Below are 26259 nucleotides of genomic sequence, written 5' to 3' on the forward strand. Positions count from 1 at the left end.
AAATATCAGGGGAGCAGAGCCCTCCTCGGCCGAGCCGTGCGCGGGCGGGCCAGACCCCGGCCGCAGCGCCGCCGCCCTCGAGGCACCGCCCGGGCCCGGCGAGCCCGGGACGCGCGGGCGGCCGGCGCTGTGCCCGGCGCTGTGCCCGGCAGCGGCGTAGGGCGAGGGCCGCGGGGCGGGCGCGCCGCCGCTCCCGGTGCCTTCGCTCGGGCGGCTCCTGGCGGCGGCGGCGGCGCTCCGAGCCCCTCCCGGCCGGCGGGGACGGCGGCGGCGGGGCCCGATGGCGAGACCCGGCGCTGCGTGCCCTCCGCCCGCCCGCCGGGTGATGGTGGCAGCCCGGGCGCTGCTCTTCTGGGCGCTGGTTTACAGCTACTGCGGGGTGTGCGCCTGCATCGCCGGGCTGCGGCTGCTCTGGAGCATCGGCCGGCGGCCGGGCGAGACCTTCCGCTGGGTGGTGCGGGAGAATCCCCCCGCCTGCCTCAACGACCCCTCCCTGGGCACCCACTGCTACGTCCGCATCAAGGTGAGGTTGCGGGCGGGGGGAGCGGGCCCCACTGGGCGCGCAGGCACCCACCCCCGCTCTGTGCATGGCACCCCTGCCTGCCTGCCGTGCTCTGCGAGGTGCGCTGTGCTGTGCTGTGCACGGCACCCCTGCCTGCCTGCCCTGCTGTGTGCGGGGTGCGCTGTGCATGGCACCCCTGCCTGCCTGCCCTGCTGTGTGCGGGGTGCGCTGTGCATGGCACCCCTGCCCGCCTGTCTTGCCGTGCGAGCTCGCACAGCTGCGCGCACCCAGCGCCTGCCCGCGCTGCCCCGGGAAGCGCTGCCGTGCCCGGCCCGGCTTCGGGGTCTCAGGCCGGGAGGACGCGGTGCCCAGCCCGGCTGCGGAGCCCTGAGTGGACGGTGAGGGGTTTGTCGGCCCCGGATCTCCCGCAATCCACCTCTCCCTGCATCGCCTCTGCTCTCTCTGCTATTTACTTTGTGCTTATTTACAGTTGCACCGTTTCGTGCATCACTGTCACAAGGAAAAAAGAGCAAGAAGCTAATTGTTGTCCCTCAGGTTGTACAGTTTAAGCCACCAGTCAATTTCTGTACAGTTTAAGCCACCAGTCAATTTCTGTACTTGTCTCAGGTCTCCACCTGCGATTTGCTCCATTACTGAATGCTCTAAATGAAGTTGTATTAGCTAGGTTTCTTTTGCAGTTACAGGTGAGCTAAGAATGCACAGCAAGTTTTGTCGAGTGCTATTTTTTATAAAAATAAGCACAAAGATCTCTGTTCCCAGGGTTCTGTGCAGATGGTTTTGTGCCAGGCAGTACTAATACAAATTAGCGAGCCTCCGTTTGTCATGATTTGCTTGTTTTCTTTTGCTAACATCATTAGGAGGCATGTGTGGGCTTTTTCACTCATATGACATGTTCTTTTTTTCCTGTAGCACAGAGCAGTAAATGAACAGGCTGCTGGGAAAGTGAGAAGGGTATGACAGTAATAGAAGAGCACTTGGGGGCAAATCGAAATGCTGTCAATATGACAGCATTGTCATATTGACAATGAGTTGATCACTCATTTCAGGAAATAAGAAACTCTTTCTGTTGGATAACAGCATGCTAATGGATTATTTTCCTACACATATATCCTACAAATCCATTCAGATTTCAATAAAACAGTCAATGTTGGAAAAGGTGGCAACATCCTATGTCTGTTCTGGGGGGTGGAAAAAAGGGAACGGCAGCAACTGAATAAGTCAAGGGTGGGCTTAGTTTGGGCCATGTGATATTTAAACTGCTGCTGTACAAATGGGGATGGAATTTTCAGGAGTAAACGGGAGTTCCTTAAAAGCAACAAATAGATTAAAATAAAAACATAGAGGGTAAATCCCAAGAGGATGCTGACTGCAAGAAGCATCATGGAGGAGGAGCATGGAGCTTACCCATTACTCACCAAATGAGAAACTGTAGAAGGAGACTGAGAAACTTCTACTTTTTTACAATATTAAAGGATCAAAGGCAGAGTGATCTGGAGAATGATACAGGTGATGTAGGGGCCTCAAAATTTACTAAGAATTTACTTTTACCTCTAGGGACTTTAAGTTCATTGGCATCCCAGAGGTGAAGTATCAGTGTAATTAGGGGCAAAACTGAGAAGTCCCTATTATATCCAGAGCAAGTATAAAAAATCCAAATAGTTCCCTCTTCAGAGCCCTTTCAAGAATGAGAATATAAATTAATAGTTTTGCAGCTCGTTAGTGACTTAGGAGTGTCAAGATATCTCAGAGCACTTGAAGAATCTTTGGCAAGAAAACCTTTTTTCTATGCATTTGTGATCCTTGCCCTGATATTAGCTCTTGATGTGCAGCAAATACATGGGGTTTTTCTTTCTTTTTTGAAATAGCAGGCTTTGACATTTGTTCAGGAGCTGTACAACCCTTCTTCCTGAAGTTTCTTTCACATGACTTCTAAACAGTATGTTGTGAGCTGACTCCCAACTTCTGTATCCACCTCTGTGTCAGAATTCAGTAAAATCTCTAGGTCACAATCACAGTTTATTTAAATTTTACTGGATTTGACCTTCAGTGTAAGCTTGTGTACATCCATTCACTTCAATAGCATTTCAGTGTTCAGCTTCCTCAATAAGTAAGTTGCCTGCTTGTAATTCTTTTAAGACCTACTTTCTTTAAAGTTGCATCAGAAACTGACTATTGATAAGGCAGAAAGAAGATTATAACATTAAACCTTATTTTTTGAAGTGAGTCTGAAACCTAGAATGATAGAAACTAGCAAAAATGTCTTGCTTTCTAGTTACTTAATTTTGGTTGCTTTTGGTTGTTAAGAATCCACGTGGTCCTTTATCATGCCAGAATGCAATGTGATGATTTTAAATAGTTGCATAATCTTACCAGCTAACTGAAAGATTGGAAGTGCATTTAAAGTATACTGGGTTTTAAAGTAAAGCACATGACTGGTGTCTTGTGTGAAAGCAATGTGTTGCTGTGACAAGAACCTGCATTTCCCAGTTGCTGTGCCAGGCAGGGCTCTGTCAGAAGCGTTTGTGTGCTCAGGGCTGGGCTGGCACACAGGCACACAGCCTGGCAGGTACTGGAGATGGTCCTTCTGGAAGAGGCTGTGGTGGGTGTGCAGGGTGTGGGATACTCAGCATTGCCAGGGTGTAGCAGATACCTGATCTCAGAAGTACAGAAGGCTTCAGCTTCAAAACTGATAATTCGGTATTTTTTAGGAGGAATATATTATTTCTTAGAATATGGTCTGAATTCATCATCATTCTCAAATCCCAAAACAGCAGTTCTATGTAGCAATAAACACACTTCTTTTTCTCTTATTTTAGGATTCAGGGTTACGATTCCACTATGTGGCTGCTGGAGAAAGAGGCAAACCACTCATGTTGCTGCTTCATGGCTTTCCAGAATTCTGGTAAACTCCCTTCACCATTTTCTATTATAAAAGAGATGAACAAGGATGAACATCTCTGCTTAAATATCCCCAGTGTGATCCCTTATATGTATTTATGAATACTAATGACATGAAGTTTCAGTAGGCAACAAACCATTGAAACATTTTTTTAACTGCAGCATCTGCAAAAAAATTCCTTCAGACTAACACAAACCAACCATGTTTTTTGTACTGTCAATCTATTTTTCCTCAGGTATGTATCCTTTCCTGCAAACTTTGTGAAGAAACTGCTAATTTTAAACAAATTTCCTGTTCGGATAGTAGTTGTACTATATGGCTAAACTTACGAATTATAGCAGAGAGTGTTAAAATAAGGATCCATTGTATGTTAAGTGCAATCTGGATTGCTCCATTTATTAAAAATACTATACATTAATTTTTACCAGGAGGGGAAGAACTATGAGTCCTATAGGCTATTGTGCAGCCTAATTTCAGAATGCTACTCAGGGAAAAAGGTTCTATTATTAGTTCATCACAAGATGAATGATGAATCAAATCCAATCCTAAATATTTGTTTGTAACAGTGAAAAGCAGTCATGTGTCCAATGATTTAACCAAATTGCTCAGGCTGTCATTGTCAGGTTTAACGAGTGAAGCATGGCTTAAAGAACTTGCACAGAAAAAACAGTAAGGGAAAAAGGGAAGTACTAATGCCAGTAATTCAGTGAGGTAAATGATCCTTTTCCTTTCCAAACTCAGCTGTGGGGCTAGAGGCCACTGCTGAAACTGTGATCTTTCAATCTGTACTCAGGTCATACTATGCTGAACTGACCCAAGTAGAAGAGAGGTCAATTCTCTTTCCTCAGCAATTTCCCCTAGAGGTACTAATGCCCTTGAGGGTGATGGGACACAGTCACATTTATGTTAAGTAAAATTTTCAAAGAAGGACATTATTATAGTAATAAATTGCTATCTAAAATTATTAAAGCTGTAAACTTTGAAAGGACAGTTAGATGAGCCAGTGAATCTTCTATTCAAACATTATGTATATTTTGCATAAAGCATATTCTAGCACAGGCAATGAGACTACAGCTGATTTCCTCTATGAGAGAATAGTAATGGAGAAATTAGCATTTTATATACATATTCAACAGAGATCAGGTATATTATTTTTAAAAAGCAGAAAGTAATTCTTACAGTTTAGAATAGTGAGTCATACTGTAAGTGGCAGCTACTAGATTGTATTGCCTGACCAGTCAAAAGGGATGAATAAATAACCTGTTATGTGGGTCACTGGGATCACCAATAGGCATAGTTTCTATCACTGTTTTTAAAAAGAACACTACATGCTAATAGTCTGTTAACCAGTCATATTACCAATATTTGTGTTAGGTTGTTCATTCACTCAGTCAATACTTTTTCCACTCAGGAATAGTGATTGTTCTGAGAGCACAAGATAAAATGACCACAATTTAAGAGAGATGTAAAGCAGTATCAAATTTGTATTGTTTGTCTAGGAAAACAAAAAGGATATTATCCACAAATACAGTTCTCAATTTTAATAAATCCTCTGCCTTCAAATGTCTCAAGGTTATAAATAGCACAAAACTAGACAATACTGACCACTAAGAGTGATGATAGAGAATGTCTGAAGGTGACAGATCACTAAAGCATGTAACACACCAGAGCCAATGAGTGTTTTAAATGCATAAGAACTTGAAAATCAATACATTGTGGAAGGTCAGTAATAAAATACTTGGAATTGGACATAATGTGGTGAGGCAGCTGAGTACTTAAAAGTTGTGTGTGATCTGCTACATTTTATACTACTTGCATTTTAGAAAGAATGTGATTAGAAAGTCACAAAATAGCTTCAACCTTACGAACATGGAGGCATTCAAAACATTGCCAAATTCTGCTTGCAAAGCAGTTGTCCAATAGTTATATATAATTTGGGATGAAAGGGTTTATTTGAATATAAAACCTACCCATGTGATAGGTCAGACATTTGGAGACTGATGGACTGTTGTGAAAACAGAGGATGAGAATAGCTTGTAGACATTTTCTGAAAACACAAATAGTTGATTTATTTATTTATGGGCCTGGTTCTTTCTTTTTACTAAAGTATATAGAATAGCTGCAACAGTTACCATGGCAAATTCAGCTTCCAAGTCATTACATAACACCTTTAAAAAATTCATTCCTGGGGATCTCAGCTAAACCTTGTCTTAGCATTATATAGCACTGAAATGAAAATGTTCTGACTATTTTGTTTATATGAATTCAGATCCTTATCATTGAGTGTTGCTGTAACATTATTTAAGTTCAAAGTCCCTAAGAGGCTGGAGGCAAAGGTAAAGTGGAAGAGCCCATGGTCTGATACAGACACTGTTTGGATGAAGGTAGAATTCTGGCCATCACACCTACAACCACCGATGATCCCAACGTTATATATCCTTTATCTGAAACTGTTGGAACAAGCAGAAATAAAAGCTAGATCCTAGCACAGAGGGATGCAATCATTGCTATGTATGTCGAGAAGGATCATGTTTTTCATATATCTTTCTATTACAGTGTAAAATAAGGTCATGTCTGTCTTGTTACTGGCTATTCTGAAATTTATTTGATTTCAATAACAGCTGAAGGGCAGGTAGCTCTTGCAGAATAAGACCCACCATTTTCTTCTTATTTTTCCTTCATAACACACATCTAGTCACTACACACAGTTACAGAGTGAGGAATACCCTGGCCTTTGCCTGAATTCTTGCCTTTGTATGCCTTTTGATGTATGTAATGTTATCACTCTTTTCCATGGAAACACAAGGATGAAATTCTTTGTATAGTACCAACACATTGAGAGAGCTTGCTCTGCAACAGTTCTGGTACAGAGACACAGATGAAAGTGTACACAGGATAAATCCTATAAACTTCATCAAGACCATTTGTTATTAACTGGATTTCTTTCTTAGGTTTATTTAGTGTATGAATTATCTGACATCAGACCTTACTTTTTTGATGCTACTATGGCTCCAAGGATAAAACAGAATAGCCCTCCCTGTGCTCTGGTTTATGACTGCTTTCTTTGCAGCAAAGGGATTGTGCCAGACTCCAGGAATTGTTGAAAAACCCTGGCTCTGGCCATGCCCCCATTCTGGCAGCTGCACTTTGTTACTGGGGAATTCAAGAAGGGAGCACAAAACTCTTGCAGCCACAAAGGACCATCAGCAGAGCACAGAAAGGAAAAAGAATATCATAGCTAACAAAGCCATGCTAGTTTACCCTCAGATATTTGGGTGCAAAAGCATTGAGTGCATTTTTGGTGTCATAATGCTTGACCTTGTAACTCCAACTTTTTTTCCCCTTTGTTAGGTATTCTTGGCGCCATCAATTGCGGGAATTTAAAAGTGAATATCGAGTGGTGGCCCTGGATTTGAGAGGTTATGGAGAAACAGATGCTCCTCCTCACAAAGAAAATTACAAGTTAGATTGCCTGATAGCAGACATAAAGGATATTTTGGAATCTCTAGGTGCGTTAGTAGAAGAAAAACCTACTTGACTCATAAATGACTTGATTTTCTAGGAAAAAAACCCACATCAATATCCAGCACTGTTTTTGTTTTTTTTTAAATATATACATATTACAGAGGTGTATAGATATAAATGTAAGGATACAAATATGTTTGGGCAATTATAAATGAAAAGGCATTGTTTTCTAATTACAATGTGTATATCAGTGTAAGCAATATGTAAAGATGATTTTTCCATCAGGATTTTTGAAAAAAAATTCCTATATGCTGTAATCCAGCAATACAAACCTATGGTCTTTTCCCCTAAGAAGTCTTTCCTCCTAAACACTTGCACTTAATGGATAATATTCTGAGTTAGAGTCTTAAAGCACTTGCAGACCAAGGAATTTATATCAGATGACATTCTTCTTGCACAAACAAGACCTAATAAATATTGTGGGCTTTACAGAGATGATGAGAGTACATCTGTTGTATTAAAAAAAAACAACAAAAAAACACAGAAAGCCCTCAGAAAATACTACTCCTGCACAACAGTCAGTTCTCAAGAGCTGAATCACTGTGCCTTACACAACAGTGAGAGCAGAAGGGAGAACAAGGGACACGCTGCTCTCTGTGGCAAATATACAGGGTAAAGGTCTAGAGCTGAAGTGCAAAATTCATCCCTCCAGTTCAGTTTGAAGCGTCCCTGCTTGGGTCATAAATTGTAACCCCTGATGAAGGTATTTCCCTTCCACATCATGAGCAACACAAAGGATTAGATTGTCATTCTCTGAATCATTTTAATTCCCTGGATACTCTGGCAATAATAAAACAACTTACTGCATTACATACGAAGAAATAATAAAGCAGTGATTCAAGTTCTGAGATTTGAATTTAGGATTTGCTTTGCTTGTGATGTTTGAATATTGGCAAAAGATTGGGCAGACAGTCCTCACAGTGTTGACATTTTCCAGCCTTTGCTGGTTGTGTTAATCTCCATGGTAATGCCATGGTTATGCTTGAGAAGTGCTCTCAGCATAATTCAATTTCAGAGGGATTTTTTTTTAAAAAAAAAAGCACTTCAGAGCCTTGTTATCTTTGTTTATCCTAATCCCAAGTTAAATTCTTTTGGAGGACTTGATTATATCAAAAGTGCTGCAAAAGATTTCTATCCAAGAGGATTTATAAGGTTCTTTGACAACTGTGTCCAAATGTATGTCAGAATTCTAAACATTTTAGCTTTTATATGTTTCATTTGTAGTCTGTGTGCTCAGCATTCCAGTCCTCAGTGAGGAGGGTCATAGTATCTGACACTATAGTATGTTGTTTTCCAGCAGTGGTTAAAGGAGTGGTTAAGCTTTCAAAACACTTGGTCCCTATCCTGCCCATTCCCCTTCTACTGCTGCTAAAACACAATTTTTATTGATGAAAGAATAAGTATGTGAATGTCCAGAACTTAAAAAATTACCAACAAAACAGCTTATGGAGAAAAGCTGCGGGCCTTCTAAGTATATAAACAGGAGTGTTTACACATGCTGTATATATGGCTATTGAGTATAATGCCCTCTTTTTGCATAATGCATTGAGTGCTTAGATAACCTCTCATATTCAGAAAAATTCATTAGGATTAATTTTGTTCTGGAGGTGCTCAGGAGATCGCTCAGCCTTCTTGTCCACAGTTTCACATCTGAAACTCCCTGAATATGGCAAATACACGTGTGTTATAATGACTGCAGACTGAACTGTCTGTCTGACCCTGCTTTGGCCAAGATGTGAACAGGGTGCCCATCTGCATACTGAGGGACTTTAGGGTGACATGGAGGTAGTATAGTTAAAGTTTAATGAAGTCCAATTAAATATTTTGAAGTATTTGTATATTTTTAAACTATAACAATGCCCTATTTTTCTGACCGTTGGTATGGAAGCAGTGCAGTATTAAAGTTACATTAATAAATGTGCTGAACCACCTATTTAGCCCAATAATGATTTTATTGTATGAGATACTTTCTGTGGATACTAATTCCTTTGAAATAAAAGCATGGCTCTGTGTTTATATGGTAGGATACAACAAGTGTGTGTTGATTGGCCACGACTGGGGAGGAATGATCGCTTGGTTAGTGGCCATATGTTACCCTGAAATGGTGACTAAGCTGATTGTGGTTAATTTCCCTCATCCTTCTGTATTTACAGGTAAGTTTTACAGTAGTCTTTGTTAGTCCAAAGTATCTGCATTTTGGTCATGACTGTATTTGCTTTGAGAACCAACAGCCTGCCTCAATAGATGAGCTGCCAGTACTCTATGGCTCTCACAGTCTGGACTGTATTTTAACATTAAGATATCAAGTACTTATTTGACTCCTGGAAATAAATTTATTGTAGGAAGTGGAAATGCTTGCAACAAAAATTACAGATTTTTTTTAATCCTTGAGGATCCCCAAGTTAAGAAATAATTTTAATAAACATGAATTTGTTTTGTTCCACTTTATAAGGAAAAAGCTCCCAAAGAGAGATGTATATTATATTACACTTTGGTAAAGGCCACACTGCATTATTAAATCTGCATAAGCATGCCTTTGTATGAATGTGAATCAAACATTAGAATTACATCCTGATTTAGGTGACAAATGACAATTTATGATCTGGTACAACATTCATTGGAAGAAGTCTTTCCAGGCTACTTACTAGATGCTCAGGAACATACCAGTACTTCGCTGAAACAGGACTTGTTTCACTATTTGTTGTGTGATAGAGTTGAATTTGTCTACTACTAAGAATTACAAAACTTTTCATAGGAATTATATGAACATTCAGTAAAGAAAAGGAAAGTACTATCTCACTAATTTTAATTTTTTCAATTGCTGGCCTTACCCTATCTCCATTTAGAAAGTCACCCCATTTCCCATAAATAGCTAAGAATATTCAGTGCAGCTTTAATTTTCATTTCAATTGAACGTAAATCTGACCTTACACTGTGGGATCAGCCACACCATCCACATTTGTTGTTCTCACAGTGTTCTTGGGCACCTTTCTAAGATACTAAAGAACATTTTTCCAGGTGGCTAATCCACACTTACCCATGGAGAGGTCCGTTCACCACATGAGCAAGCAGGAGATTTTTGCAGTGTTTTCAATGAGAGCAGGAGCGAGGCTGTAGAGGAGACAATTGCATTTTATTATAGTATTTGTTTGCATATTTGTTGAACTACAAAATCTGTTCTGTAGATTGACAAATTCTCCCTACATCAAAGTTATTCTACTGTGGATTAAAACAAAATACACCGTTTATAAACAGTACAGAAAAGTAAAGTGATCAGTGCTGGCAGTGGTCCATCAGGAAAATTATAATGGACAATATCAGAAGATAGCTAACACTTCCATTTATGTTGGCTTACAACCTATTTTTATTCACTGTTGGAATTAGTATTTCAGAGATATGTCCTGTGTTGGGAATTGGGAATGCAGTTTTTACATTCCTGAATTTGCACCTGTAAAGGAAAAGTTCTAGACTTCCTAGTACCTGCACACATTCTGTGCTTGCTTTGACCAAGTTAGGTATTTGAATGTCAGAGTTGGCTCTTGAAACTCACTGGAGGCACAGATTTACAATTAAAAAAAAAAACAGTCAATGCAAGTTTGTTTTACATATATATATATAATTATCTTTTGTTATATATGCTCCTATGTCTTTAAAAATGGCTGTAAAAATCTTTTAGAAGTGCCTCTATGTAAACTTGATTACAGTTCTTGTAATTGCCAAGAAGACACTATTAGAAAAATGTGATGCAGTCTTTAGAGTGTCAGCGGATCACCATCTACAGATTTCTCATCACACCACTGATGAGAGAAATAACTATTTATGCCTTTTATTCCATATCTGGGGAAAAAATACTTTGGACTAGCTACACAAATCGATCTCTAAGTAAAAACCTACCATGCAATTAACCTCTCCAGTGTTGCTGTCCTCACCTAATCTTTGGCAAACTTTTGTTTTGCTGGCTGTTTCTACTAACATTTATAGAAGAAGTATCTTCTAATGGCCACATCATATATTTACTCCTGAAACAACAATCATCTTTTGTCACACAGCATACTTTAATGAAATATTTTTAAAACATTCCTTTAAGTTTAAAAATAGTAATATTAATAATAATTTTGTTTGAGCCATCAGTTTTCATTTTTAATTCATGGACATTTTTGTTTCAGAATACATTCTACGACATCCATCACAATTGATTAAATCTGGTTACTACTTCTTTTTCCAAATGCCATGGTTTCCTGAATTCATGTTTACACTAAATGATTTCAAGGTGAGCAAAATGAATGCTCTTGTTTATATATGTAACTGTGAGTAATGGAAGAATTGCCACCTACATTGATCCCTTCTGATGTAGTTATAATTACTGGAAAAAATAGGGAGCTTTCTGATTTTTCTTCCTAAGATTTATATAAAGTAGCATACAAGTACATAGAGTCTCTGAGATGAACTCTTACTTCTGCATTTCTGGGAGGTGCTGAGGGATGTACTTTTAACCTCCAGCACTAAAGTGCATTACTCCACCTAGAGAGTCAGCTGGTTTTATTTGTGCCCATACCAGTGGGACACAGTTGGTGCCTGGGGAGTTCCTGCTGACTTAAATAAGTTCGTGTGTGCAGTGAGACATCCTCTTATCTCTCAGAGCCTGCTACAAGGCAGGCGGTGTGCGAGTCTGGGCACTGCATTGAGCCAGGTGATGAATTCTGCCTGAGAAGCCAAGACCAGCACTTTGTGTATCCTTAAATACAAGTAGGAGCAGATAGAAAAGGATGATGCAGCTGCAGGATACACCCTCCTACACACCAACAGCCCCGTGCAGAGCTCCCAGTGCTGCACACACAGGACACAGCCAGCAGGGAGGTCAGGAATTGTCCTTCCTGCTGCCCTGTCACCTGCTGGGGTCCATCCCAAAAATACGATGTGCCTGCACTTGCCTTGCCTGTCACAGGTAGCAAGTCAGGATGAAGTAACTTGGTAATACTGATATTTCTCTGTAGTTGATTATTCTGGAATAAGTTATACTAGAGATGATTACCTTGTGCTTTACACATTCATAGCTCTCTAAAATCTCATTTGAACCATTCATTGTACTTTGAACATAAACAGATTTATAAATATGCATAAACAGATTTTAGAAAGATGTGTCCTGTTGAAGGACAGAAATCACATTTTCTAGCTGTCTTAATACCTCTTTCTTCTTGCTTTTGTAGGTTCTGAAAAGTTTATTTACCAGCCAGGCCACTGGAATTGGAAGGAAAGGCTGCAGATTAACTGCAGAGGATATTGAAGCTTATCTCTATGTCTTTTCACAACCCGGAGCATTAACAGGACCCATTAACCATTACAGAACTATTTTCAGGTCAGTATAATATTCCCAAAGGAAAATATTCTGGAGTGTCCCCTGGAGCCCAGAAGTGTTACTGCTGCTGAACCAGGGGAAAAGCCCCAGGTGAGTTCCTGAAGCCTCACCAGGTGGGCACAGGGCCAGTACAGCAGTGAGAGGCCCGGTGTGTTCTGTGAGGTGTCCACATAAAACAGCAAAACAAGCAGAGTGCACGTAAGGAAAATCCTTGTTTCAAAATCTAATAAAGCAAAGACCCTTCCTCATTCATAGCCCCCATGGCAATCCCAAAAATCCACTTCTAAATAATACTTTAAAAATTACCATCAATTAATTAATTGTATTACAATTCATATTATGATAATATCTATCAAGAGCTTATTATTATATAATACTACTAGATTATATGGCATCTAAGTATGTTACTCCCACTTGTAACTTTACAAAATCATATCTGGCACAATGTTACTGTGTTTAGGCTATTTCTGTTTTTCAGAAAGGTGGGAGAGGGTTTTTTTAATAACTAAGCCTAAAACTAACCTAACTTGGTTTGGGCTTGGGGTTTTTTTGTTCCTTTGTTGGTCTTAGCAGACTCACTTCATAGAGTAAAACAGAAATAGCATCATAATAGGAAATATTTTTGCAAGATTAATATTTATTTTCTCAAACAGCTTTCTAATGGTTTTAACTTTCCTGAAAGGAGTTGGCTTGGCCTTAGAGACTGACACCCCCTTTTTTTATCTACCAAAAACATGGGCAGAAGGTCTTAATTCTGCATATATTCTACTTATAGCACTAACTTGAAGGATTGTATCAAGAAGTGTGGCACTGAACTTGTTTTTCCTTTACTGTCTCCAGTCTTCAGCAGTGATAAAAGTCCTGCATGCTTCTCTTGCAAAATACCAGCTTCCCAATATCCTTTAAAATTACAATTCCCTTCTTTCCCTGAACTCAGGCAGTAAATGTTTGAAGTAGATTAACTTTTCATTTTCCACAGTCCAAATTTACTGCCCTTTATTGCCCTTTCTGTGCCATCTACGCTGTCACTGTCAGGAGAGCAATGGGCAGGGATTTCACTGTGAGGAGACCAGGGACCTGAGCTAGGTGCTGTTTTGTACAGGCTGAGACAGAACTGGAACGAGAAAGCAGAAAGCTACCCCCAAGCAAGGCTGACAATGGGGAATAAATGAGATGGTAACAATACACTGATTTAAAGCTGTGCAGAGAGCAGCCAATGACATCAGCTGGGATGTCCAAGGCCACGGGGCTGCCTGGCTGCCCAGCAGCTCCCCGGCCCTGCAGCTGCTGTGCAGGAGCCCCGGGCAGGGCTAATGAGGAGCTCGGAGGCGTGAGCGCCCCGAGCCCTGCTCGTTCCATGGCCACAGCACCTCGCTTCACTGCCTGTGCAATTAACCAGATGCTCCTCTGACAGCAGCAGTGACGTGCCTGGGATGGCTGAATTGCTCTGCGAGTCACAGACAAATGGAAGAGTTGTGAATGTTTAAACTATTGTTTCAGGCCTTTTCAGACTCAGAAAGAAAGTGCAGTATCAGTTATAAGTCAGAAAGTATCTTCACAGCTGTTAATTCCTTCGTGTGTTTTGAGTGTATGTTTGTGCATTGTTTGCTCTATTATTCTAATGGAAGTACACCTGCACTGAATTCAGAGAATCTTATTTAGGTGCTATCAGCCACAATGCAGCAGGCTTTGGGCTGGAACGAAAAGATCAGGCATTCAGTTCTTGTCACCAGTTCTGATGGTCATGCCTTATGGGATGGGAATCGTTAAATATAAAAATTGGATTGGAATTTTCCCTTTCTCTCATCTAAGTCATTAAGCAGCACTTGGATGCTAATGACTTGTATTCACCATAACTCCCAGTGGGCTCATACTGGTGACCTATGTGTTAAAGGGTTCCAACTCATTGCTATCCACTTGGAGTTTCATTCTTCAGAGCCTAATTTTTCTGGAATGTTATTTCTAAAGAGGTGATTAAAATAACCTACTTCCATCCATCACGGGCACATCTTTTTATAAATAGCACTCTGGTCATTCCTTTCACTATACATTAAATACAAACACTTTCAGAATAAATCCATAAAGTTTTTTTATCATGCTTGGTTAAGAGAGATAAGGTAAGAAGCTGGAACTTGAATTTCTTCTGATATGCCTTTTGTTTAGAAAATAGGATTAGTTCTCTTGTAACCATTAAGAAGTACTTCACTGTTTACAGAGAAACTGTGTAACAATGCTGTATGAAAGTCTGAGTCCGTTTTTCAAAGATTTTGATATTTCATGAATGGAACTTCCCTTTCTAAATGAGAAATCTGTACGTTAATTGTTATTAAAGGTGATTTCTAGGAACTTGAGGCATGATATAATTTCCCATATTCCAGACTGAACAGAAATATAGTGTAGTTCATAGGCAATGAAAAGTGACCAAAAAAGCCTGTAAAAAAAAGCCTGAGAGAGTTTACCTAAGTGAGGCTACAAACCTTGCAAGGCACAAAACAGTAAACTCTACAGTAGTGAAAAAACACACATGTTAATAGTGAAGAGATCCAGGATACTGGATTTAAAGGTAAAGAGATTAGTCTCAATGCACTGAATCAGATCATCATATTATCAATTTTTAAAATTGGTACTGTAAATTAGCTGTGGTTCAGTGGGTGAGATCAGGTTGTTTGCAAAATGAGATTTAAATGCACTGGTAAAAAAGGCAATTTTAAGAATTTTTGTAATCATCAATCAAAACTAAATTATTATCTAAAGTGATCTTTTATTAACATTTCTTGACTTCACATTTAAGTAGAGAGGAAGAATGTCTTCAAAGTCTCGATTCCTTTGTCTTATTCTAGACTAAGGCATGTCATCTTTATCTTGCTCTTTTTACAGAGCATGTCTCTTAATTAACTCCTAAGTTTAAAAGTAGTACTTACATATGTCATTAAAGTTTATTTAGGAAATCTTTTTTTATACATAACTGGTTTAAAATAATCCTGGTTTTGCATTAATATAATAAAGATTTGTAGCTGACCAGATGGAATCTGTTTTGAATTGTCACAGCTAGTCTGTCACTGTATGTGGCCAAAAGTAGGCAATTCAAGCTTAGATAAATTTTTTAGCATCTTTGAAATGTGCTGGAATAAATTCTGATGGGTTAATGCTGATAAGTCTTTCATTCTAGCTACCTGCATCTTTCATAATGTCTCTAATATGAGGTAATATTTATAAAATACTCAATTTTAAGTAACTGTATTAAGAAAAAAAAATTGTAATTTTACTGAAAGTTTAAGTAGGTAATTTTCGTAGAACTTGGAGTCACAATGGTTTTTTTGGTATTGTAGAAGACATCATGGAACCCAGAAAGTTTACAATGAGATTCACTGCATTGATTTCAAAAGCTGTGTTGAATGAAACATGTCTTTGTAATTTTTTATTAAAATAAGACCTAACTAAGTGTGTTTTATTTTTAAAGCTGCCTACCTCTGCAGCACCATGAAGTCATCATGCCAACTCTGCTATTATGGGGAGAAAGAGATGCATTTATGGAAGTTGAGATGGCAGAAATTACAAGGATTTATGTTAAAAATCATTTCAGATTAACTATTTTGTCAGAAGCCAGTCATTGGCTCCAGCAGGATCAACCTGACATAGTGAACAAGTTGATATGGACCTTTCTTAAGGAAGAGACAAAAAGAAAAAGAGAATGACTGTTTGTACATGTTTTAAGGGGTCTAAATAAAAGCTCTTTGGATTTAAAACCTAATTGTTATCAGGGCCATATTTCCAGCCTGCCTTCTATTTTGAGCTCTGTTAGAGAAAAGTGTTTTCATTGTACTGTACATTTGGACACTAATCGTACAGCTAAAAGGAGTATGAGAATATATGATACCAACATTGGTTTTACCTGTATACTTGTATTTTGCACATAAAAACACCTGCCTTAAAATACATATGTATTTGTACAGAAAGAAAATCATGGAAAGTTGCTTGGTTTTGTTTTCTCCCTTGCTTTACAGTTTTAATGTGTGGTGCCTTTTACAAATTTATAATGAAACAATAGAGTGGTGCCATACTGAAGAAAGTCACAAGTTTTCATTCTAGATTTGCCTGAATTTTTTTAATGTATTTTACCATTAAACAGTAATTAACTCTTTTTATCTATATTTTAGCATACTGAACGATTGAAAATTTTCTGGGTACGTTTCTAGTCTTCAAGTGAATAATGATCTGTATCTTGTTGTATTGTTGAATGCAGCTGCTTTGCGCAATGTGTTTTTCTTTCTTGACTAAAAAATGGGAAACCTGTACACTCCACATGTCTGAACAAGAACAATGGAAAATTAAGATATAACATGTATCAAATCCACCTCTGTCTAATAAAATGCAACTTACACGACTCCCTTTATGTGACTTCCTATGGAGAGATTTGCTGAAGCTAAGAACTGGGTTTGAATAGCTGGTCCGATATTCAGCCTGGACACTCATGCTATGATTGTTGTAATTTCTTGAAAATAATGCCTCATTGTTGGCATTATCCTTCCCATGTCAACAACTACTGTTCTTGTCTCCAAGAACTGCTGCCAAGTTCCTGTGTTTGTAGGAGGAAGAGACACAGTGATTATGGACACAAAGGGGTAGAATTAACTTGCATGTGATGGCAGGGGAGAAGAAAACTGTATGCTAACTACAAGGGGAAGAGACGCAAGAACACGAGATCACAGGATAGATGTCACCTGCCTATCAGGTTTCAAATGCTTCCCTCTCCACCTGCAGAGCAAGTACAGTGCCCTGGAATCAAAGGTGAACTGGGGGAGGCATCAGGGCCAGGTGAGCCTGAAACAACTGTGCACACCAGAGTAGAATAGAGCTCAGGGATACTGGGGAGTCCCGACTCATCCCCACACTGCCATGTGTGTCATCTCTTTCGAGCCACTGTCCCACTCGGGTACTCGGTGCAGTCTCTGCTCAGTGTAACCCTCACAAGGAAGGACCAAGCGGTGCTGCCTGCCCAGCGTTAGCTCGTGGCTGCAGACCTGCTCTCGTCCCCTTCTGCAAATCCCAGGAGAGTCTCCTCAGGACCATGACAATGGTGTTGAACTTGCTTCTTTCCATCCACTACTGGTACCTGCCTTTCAAGCATTTTTCCCCGAATACTTTGAGCACTTACCAACTTAAATGGTTATGTGCCTCTCACACCATGAGGCTGGAAAGGCTCTCCCTTGTCTCAGGAGGTGGCACAGAGGGACTTCGATCACCTGTGCAGCAGTTTCGCTCTGGCAAAACAGCCAGTGCTGGTGAGTACGGATTTTCCTGCAGAGCCCAGGCAGGCTGGAAGCTGCAGCCCGCCCCGCTTCCTGCCCTGCGGCCCTGCGGCAGGTGCACACGGCAGGGACGGCGCGGAACGCCGGGCCCTGCGCACGAGGGCACTGCGCTCAGGGGCGCGGCGGGAACGGCCTCGTGTGAGGGAATGGCCCTGGTGTGAGGGAACGGCCCCCGTGTGAGGGAACAGCCTGCGGTGCGAACGGCCCCCGTGTGCAGGAACGACTCTGTGTGAGGGAACGGCCCCCGTGTGACGGAACGGCCCGCGGCCGGACCCACACGGTCTGCGGCGGAGCGGAGGCCAGCAGGGGGCGCACTCCCGGCGGCACGCGCGCTCGGCCCGCTGAAGCCCCGCCTTCACGGGAGGCCCCACCCTCTCCTCTGGTTCCCCGCCGGGGGCGTGGCCAGGCCAGCGCCGCCGGCCCTCATTGGCGGAGGCCTCTGCTGGCCCCCCCCCCCCCCGAGCGGCGCGGGGAAGGCGCCGCGTCCCGCACAGCGCGGGTCCCGCGGCGCTCCGGGGCCGGTTACTGCCCGTGCTCCGAGCGCCGTCCCGGTGCTCTCCGTGATTGTGGCGGCCCGCCGCTAAGGCACCGACTGGCAGTCCCGCCCCGGTGTCTGTCGCCGTGGCGGCCGGCACATGGCGCGCTGCGGCGGCGGCGCGGCGCCGAAGGGCCCCGGCCCGGCGGCGGCGGAGCGGCAGCGGCTGAAGGAGGCGCTGGCCGAGCAGCTCCGGCAGGACCTGGACAGGTGGGCGCGGGGCGGCGGCCGAGCCGGGGGCTGCGCCAGGCGGGGCGGGGACACGCGGTAACGGTGCTGTCCCGCAGGCTGCTGGCCGAGGGGACCCGCTCCGATGTGACTTTCCGAGTCGGCGATGAGGAGGTGCGGGCGCACCGGGCGGTGCTGCTGGCGCGGGCGCCGCTGGTCTGCGAACATCTGGCGGGGGGGCAGCTGCAGCTGGACGGCGTGGAACGCGCGGAGTTACGGGAATTCCTGCGGTGAGTGCCCGGCCGCGGCTGGATTGATGGGCTGGTCTCGGCACCACCTCTCTTCTGTCCTGCCTCTTTCTTCCCGGTGCTACCACCTGTTTTAAAGCTTTTCCCATTCAAAGCATTGCCACCACAGCCTTCCTGCAGAGTTTGCAGAGCACTTTTCTGTAACTTTTTCCTCTGTCTTTGTTCTTCTGTTGACAGCACATGACTGTAGTCTCCACCTTAATGTGCTTTTTTATGGGATGTAAAGGACATGTACTAGAAAAAGAGGAAAAATCAGCAAAAATACTTTGAGATTGTCTGTGCCTACTAAAACGCTTTTTAGCAAGATTCGCCGATGAAAACAGCAAATAAAACCCACTCTCAGCTCATATTTTAAAAAGTTACAGATATAGGAATCTAGGAGAACTTCAGCAAGTTGGATGAAAATGCATGAATTTCGAAACTCATCTCTCAAGTCCTAGTGAACCATGGGCTAGGCCCAACACAGCATAGCTTTGATGTGAACTGGGATCCCAGAGGGAGCTGTGTGGGCTGGCTACTCCCCAGGGACTAGTGCAAGGGCCAGCATGTTTTTTGCACTGCCAGCTATTTTCCCATTGCCACATATGCAACATCTCTCATGTCTTGCTCCAAACCTTAGGTGAGTTACATGAGGGGTGTTGGCTGGTGCAGCCACCAGCCCTTGCAATCCTCCTTGTAAGTTCCTCTAATTCTTTTTTCAAAGAACTGCTTTTCTCTAACACAGCTGTGGTGGTGCCACCCACTTTCCCTAAAAAAGAGTTGGTGTTAGAGCTGATCGGCACTTAACAGGAATGCACCAGGAGCAAAGTGGTTAACTGCAACAGGTTAGTGTTGCATTTTTAAAACTTAGTGCTTGAAACACAACCTAATTGTTAAAGAAAACTTTCTGAACTCCGAGTGATACCTGAAACATAGCCCTTGTAGTGGAGCAGGTTGATTACCAGGCATTTGTTGGGTTACTGCCACAGCGTGGTAGAAGCATTAGCAAAACAAGTACGAAACAAAACAGCATGGGTTTTGACTTGTATCTTTCCTGATTCCATTATTACTGTGGTATCATTAATTCATATTCATGTAAGTGGTGGTACAGAAGAATTTCATGGAGAAGCATGATAATGCAATTTTTAAAAAAAATCAAATTAATTTTGAAATAATTATTCTGAATAATTATTTATATACTGTTATAGCAGGGGTTCGTATTCCTAATGGTGAGCACTTAATATGTCGCTTGCTTTCAGTTTTCTCTGGGTTTGCTATAAGGCAAGGATTGATGTCTGGAGTCCTGCATGTTCTCCAAAAAGCATGGTATTGGTACCCCTTTAAACTCTGCTCAACTAACTGTAAACCTTGTGTCTTTTCACAGTGAGTTTAGAATTTTGAAATTAACCTCCTCGTAGGTTCTAAGCTGTATATGAAGTGCGCTTTGCAAGATAATTGCTTTTTCTTAACTTTTAGTCTTTGGTGCTGTTTGATACTTCACCTTTTGAGTCCTCTAACCTAGTACATTCTGTGGAGATTGTGCTTACAAAGTGCACTGAAGTTTGACAATAATAAAGTCATTTGGACCAAAGAAAGGAGTAGTTGAAAAGAGCCTAATCCATTATTCAGATGATCAAGTAGTGTCAGTGGCTGTTGAATCTCAACGGTTTCTTATTGTTAAGGTGCAAATTAACTAGATCTTCATAAGTGCAAAACAGTGCCTTAAATTAGAGCTTTAGTGTTACTGAAAGCCAGCTTAGTTCTTGGAGCATGTAAACTGCCATGATGAATTGTAACAGAGACCTGTAGCTGCAGCTGAGCTCCTGAGAGAAAGTTATTGTCTTCTACAGAAGTTTTGGTTTCTTGTATATATGGAGAAGTAGAATACTAATAATAGTATTGCAGAGTTCATCAAAGCTATAAAAAAATCTCATTCCTTTTCCTGTTTGTATTCAGCTTTGCTTTTATTTTCCCGAGTAAAAAATTATCTTTCCATGGGGATTTGGGAACTTTATTTTCTCACGAGCTATATCTGGCCTGCATCTCAGTGAGGCACACTTCCTTTGGGCCTCTGTCTCTCTTCATCAGGAGACATGAGATGGGCCACGTGTCACTTGTGTGCTGGAGGCTGTGCAGCTCCTCTTGTCTCCTCTTTTGAGCAGGAGATGGGACATAGTAAACTTCATGTTGATTTTTCTGCATGGCCTCAGCACGAAGTAGATGTGCAACTAAGCAGTGCTTTGTTTCCCTCTGTACCACTTGCACTATCTGAGGGCACCAGAAAGAAACTTCACATCCTACATTTTTGCATGGTGGAGTTAATGTAATATTGACTCTATCCTCCAATAGCCTTCTGTCATTCTTCAGGACACAACTGGAAAAATGTCAATACTCCAAGTACATTGATGGCTGCAGATGACTGCCTAGGCAGGGTTCTGCAGTGTGCCTCAAGAAGAGAAACTTAGAATCCCTGAAGGATGGCTGTCACAAATCATTAGATCATTACTGTCTTGCCTGCTGAGAGGCAAACTGCTTTTTATTTTCTCTTGCAGTTGCTAAAATACTGCTTTAGCAATAAAAATCTAGATATTGTCTCTTAATATTTCTATTAGAGGGGTCTGATAGAAGGAAGGACAGAAAAGGACCTAATGACAGTGAGAGCCAGTTAAAAAGCAATAAATACAATCAAATAAAAGGAATACGATTGTCATTGTGACATTTACTGCCACAGGGGTTAGTTTGCAGTACCAGCAGTGCATTCAAAGCAGACCAGCCAAGCCTTTGACCCTGTTACACTTGTAGAATTCTGTATCAGGCAGGACAAGGATGCTACATCTCGCTGAAGTGCAGGCAGAAACCTTTTAGAAGGTAAACTCTAGGCAGCATGATGGCAGTAACTTCTTTCTGTAGAATCTATGTATGCATATCTTTCCTGAGCTGTAGTAACTGCCATGAATACAACAGATGCCCTATAGCATTGTTCCCGTTTCATCTGCCACCTAGCCACACCTCTTGCAAACTCAGTGTTGTTCATGTCTATCAGATTCTTTCCTGTGTGCTGGGAGAAATACCCCAAGCCATAAGGTGGGGTACCTGTTAGAATTACACAGCAGCATACTGAACTACAGAAGGTGATGGCTTAGCACTATTTCCAGCATGATATTCTCTTTCATGTGAGGTTTTCATAAACTAGTTACACCAAATAGAATGCCTGTGGATATTTTTTCTTTAAATACAATTCCTAGTTAAAGTTCCACTGGATAACACTGGATTGCAAAGTAGTGAAAAAGGGAAATACTTCTTTAAATAAATTGTCTATGAGTTTCTTCTTCCTGATTGCTAAATTGTCATAGTCCCCATTGGATAACAGCTGTTTTGGAGGAAACAAACCTGAGTTATGTATATGTATACTGAATGCATTTATGTTTGTGCCTCAGCAATCCTACCGTTAATATCTATGCTTGTGTATTCCCCCTAGGGTGTTATGGTTACAGACCACTTTATTTCAGAAGAATAGCCTGCTTCACATGTTTTTGGAATTTTGGGGTTTATACAGACTATTCTGATATGGTCCTTCCCTTTCATTCTTTTTTATCCATTTATCACTTGTTTCTATTGATGTGGTGCAGCCTACCATGGAAGAAGTGTCTTCTCTAAATGACTGATTCATGGAATTTGAAAACAAATCAGCTGCAGAAAGGGCTTTTTGTGGCACTTGCAGGTGGATTTTTTTGGCACAACAACTATTCTTTTCCTTGCATTAAGACATACAGGAATTAGTAGTACAGCTGAAAAAAATCCCTCTCAAAACAACTAAAGTTAACAAACCTTACCCTACAAATGTGGCAGTATGGGAGATGTGGTGCAACTGTCTTAAACTTTATGAAACAATAAATCCTGAATTATGAAAATTAAAGTGCTCTGTTAAAAGTTATTTCTAGTGTAACAGTGAGAAGTGAGAAAGTTGAAAGCAAATTATTGTGAAGCAAGTTAAGAGATCATCTTGAATACTTAAGGTGTTTTAACTTTTTCCTACGTTTGTTTTTGCAACCATACTCTCTGGTCTCACTTTGTCACTACGGCGCCAAGTTAGTTTTTTATGGTTATAAATATGAGCTAAGTTAGTTACTGAGAAGAATTAGGCTTTGTTAAGGGGGGAAATAAGTATGGTACAACATGAAGCTTGTATCTTAAATTTTATGCTCTATCCTGTTGGGGAAAGAGACTTCACCACGATGACTTGTTTATTTTGATGAAAATGGCTTTAAACACATGCCAGACAATGTCAATCTTATCTCCTTCCCACATACACAGAAACAATAAGTTTGTCTTTTTTCTGACTGGATTGGTTTTGATCCATGTTTATATCTAATCTCAGTTTCTCAGAGGCAGTTGAGAAGCTGAACTGTCAACGTACAATATATTCAGTAGGGGTGTATTTGGAAACATAATATCTTAATGCAATGGATTTATGCCCGAAGCAAGAAAAAAATGTGAACTGTGAGAAACAGTTAGAAACCTTTCACTGGGCCCATTACTGTTTAAGGGTCAGATTGTTCTGAAATGCATACTTTTCACAAGAAATTAGAAAATTTAATCAGCACCTGTGTGAGGCAGTAAAGGAGGTGATGTTGCATCTCATGAGAAGAAATTCACTGAAACACTTAACTCAAGAAATCCATTCAGTTAAAACAATCATCTTGACTGCAGAAATCAAGCAGACTTTTTCTTTAGCAAATCTAAAGGGAAATGGAAGAATCTTAAGTGGTTAGGGTAGGTTGAAGTTGTGCATATGAAATGCCTAACTTAGACAATAAAGATGTGCTGCTTTAGGTGCATTGCTGAAATATTTTTGCAAATCTACCAAGATTAAATGCAGCACACGAGAGTATTTGCTGCAGTTGGGTTTGCTAGACCTAACTAATGGGTGCATTAAAATTCTGGGCATGCAGTGGTTCAGAGGCTTCCTGTATTGGTTTTATTTTTATTAATAAAAGTAAATAGATTTGGGTTTCATTTTGATATTTAATTGTGGTAACGGTTCAAGTAAAACCATAAAATATGGTATTTCACACATATGCAGAAGATACTTTGGTGTTAATCTGGTTGTGACATTCTTGCCTCTCAGTTTGAGAGGCTTGGATTTGACAGAGGGACCATTCAGTGGATAAGGAATTGTCTGGATGGTCACACAGAGACTTGTGGTTGGTTGAGAAGATGCTCAGCATGAGCCAGCAATGTGCACTCACAGGCCAGCCAGCCAACCCTAGCCTGGGCTGCACCCGAAGCAGCGTGGCCAGCAGGATGGAGGTGACTCTGCCCCTCTGCTCTGCTCTCATCAGACTCCACCTGGAGCGCTCATCCAGCTCTGGGGCCCCCAGCATACAGAATACATACTGGAATGAGTCAAGAGAGGGGCAACAAAGCTGGTCAGAGGGCTGGAGCACCTCTCCTATGAAAACAGAGTGAGGGAATTGGAGTTGTTCAGCCTGGAGAAGAGAAGGCTCTGGGGATCACCTTGTCATGTTACACCTATATCTGACTTAAAAAAAGAGATTTATAACTTGATAGAATTGTTGTCTTCTGCCCTTTAGATAAGGAAACTAGGATGGCACATTGAATGATGCCTGCTCAAGAGGTTTGGAACAGTTTTTAAAAACTATTCCTAATACAATTCTGCAGTAAGAGTTCTGGATTCTTAAAGCAACCACTTTGAAGAGATGGTTTTACATAATCACTAAACCATCTGAGCTCCAAGGTCCAAGGATGCCAGATTTCCCTTGCTTTTATTTATGCAGGAAGGCACCTTTCAGTAGTCTGGAGGAGACAGTCTAGAAAACTTCACTCTGCTTTAGAAATGAGCCTATAAAATACAGGGTGCTGCCAAGCAAACTTTTTATAGCAGGTTATAGAAAACTGCAGAATCTTGTTCCAGAAACATCTAACGGGATTTACTGAGATAAAAGGAAATTTCTAAAAGATGTGCTAAAATCATTTTGCTGTCTGTGAAGCCAAATAATGGATGCATTCATGACTCTTTCAAAGTAGTAGTCTACACTCTGTATTAAGTAGAACTCTAATATTAAGATAACCTGCTGAATTTGTAGAAGTAATAAATCCAGGAATGTGACTGGATTTTAAATGTTAACTGAAAGAGTCAAAATTTCTTGACTTTTTACAGGAAAAAATCTTACTTAAAATAAAACTAACTTTTTCAGATCCAGAAGCCAGTTACTTAGCTCTGGTTTAAAATGCCACTTTATTTTTTTTTTTATTTACTGAGTTCCTAGTTGTGGTAAGGATGCCGTTTTTAATGACTGAAGCCTAGTGATAACAAAATTAATTGCGTTCCTGAGGTATCTTGTGTAGATTCTCTGAAAATATCCTGAGCATTCCCAGGAGATTGTTCTCTCATTGCCTAGCTTAAGAGATTCCCTATGGACGTTTTTCAGTTACTACAGAAAGTAAGTAAGAATATTAAAATAATTAATTTATGCCAAAACACTCTATCTGCTGCTGCTAATTTTCTTTCTCCCTCAAAGTCAATTTGTACTGTCTACATGTTAAATATGCAAAAGCTCTGTGAAAGGTGAATAAGAGTTCCAGTGCAAATTTAGCCTAACATGTTCAATGGCAATTTTTTTTTTCAACAAACCCTTCCTAAGGGACTTCTGCAGTTGTTTACATTCAGTATGAGGCCAGTGTACTTGTGTAATTGTGGTACTGGCTTACGTCTGGTGAAGAGGGGGGATAGAGTGCAAATTCGTGGATTTTTTCTTTTGTTTGGTTGGTTTTGGTTGGTTTTTTTTTGTACTGGCATTGTCTATGTGACTTTGAGTTCTTGAGAGGTCTAACGTGGACAAAAAACTTGAAGACAACTTCAGGATACTTCTGTGAAATTTTGAAATCTCTAGCTTAACTGAGTTTCTACTCTGAATTTCTATTCTTGATTCCTACTGCCTTAGAGCTGTAAAACACAGATGTTACCTACTGTGAAGCACAGTGAATGGAAAAAAATGTGTGGAAGTTGTGGTCTTGAATTTTCTAAAGAATTACCAAGTCTCCCTGCTCTATCAAGCAATTTTTGCTTCTGTTCTTGGTAATATGGCATGTTATTACTTGTCTTTCCCTCATGCTATTATTATGCTAGGGTGGAAAGTACTTTAAATATGAAGAGCAATAGATGGTCAGTTCACAGCTTAGGAGTTCTGAATGCACATACATACACAACAACCTTAAAATCACATGTTAAAAGGGTCCACCAGTCTTACTGTTTCCATGTGAAATATTGTTCCTGTTGCATCCTCTCCTGACACTTGCTTTCATAATTTAATAAAATATTAATATTCTCATTCCCTACATTCTTGTTTTTTCTTCTCTCCTGGTAAGGACCTGTATCACATAGACAAAAAAATTCTACCTATCTTAATCCTTTAAATACAGGACTTAAGAAGGAAGATGATTTGTATGTTTTCTCTTCCCTGTCAGAGTAGTGTTCAAATTACACACTCAAATTACTGTTCTCTGAGAATTAACAAAAAAGCCTCTTTGCCACGGAGTGATTGACTAAAGCAGATCTGAGTATTTCTGATACATCCAAAGAACTGTAGCTCTTCTGTTAAACTTCCTTAACTTATCTAGATGGTATGAAACCAAT

At 40.9% G+C, this 26259-nt stretch overlaps 1 protein-coding gene across 1 annotated transcript; it reads left to right on the top strand.

The window, feature by feature from the left end:
* On the top strand, window positions 1-16687 carry EPHX4 (epoxide hydrolase 4). The gene is made up of 7 exons (XM_014884269.2): window positions 1-523; window positions 3340-3425; window positions 6774-6931; window positions 8972-9100; window positions 11114-11217; window positions 12155-12303; window positions 15764-16687. The coding sequence occupies exons 1-7, from the start codon at window positions 281-283 to the stop codon at window positions 15996-15998; spliced, it is 1104 nt and encodes a 367-aa protein (XP_014739755.1). The 5' UTR covers window positions 1-280; the 3' UTR covers window positions 15999-16687.
* The last annotated feature ends 9572 nt before the right edge of the window (window positions 16688-26259 follow it).

Source organism: Sturnus vulgaris, chromosome 9, assembly GCF_052056855.1.
Source record: "Sturnus vulgaris isolate bStuVul1 chromosome 9, bStuVul1.hap1, whole genome shotgun sequence".
NCBI lineage: Eukaryota > Metazoa > Chordata > Aves > Passeriformes > Sturnidae > Sturnus > Sturnus vulgaris.

Bases quoted from the DNA above. Each gene is read 5' to 3' on its own strand.
- EPHX4 (XM_014884269.2), top strand. From the start codon at position 281: ATGGCGAGACCCGGCGCTGCGTGCCCTCCGCCCGCCCGCCGGGTGATG. The intron at 524-3,339 runs GTGAGGTTGCGG...CTCTTATTTTAG, and splicing joins ACTGCTACGTCCGCATCAAG to GATTCAGGGTTACGATTCCA. The intron at 6,932-8,971 runs GTGCGTTAGTAG...TTTATATGGTAG, and splicing joins GGATATTTTGGAATCTCTAG to GATACAACAAGTGTGTGTTG.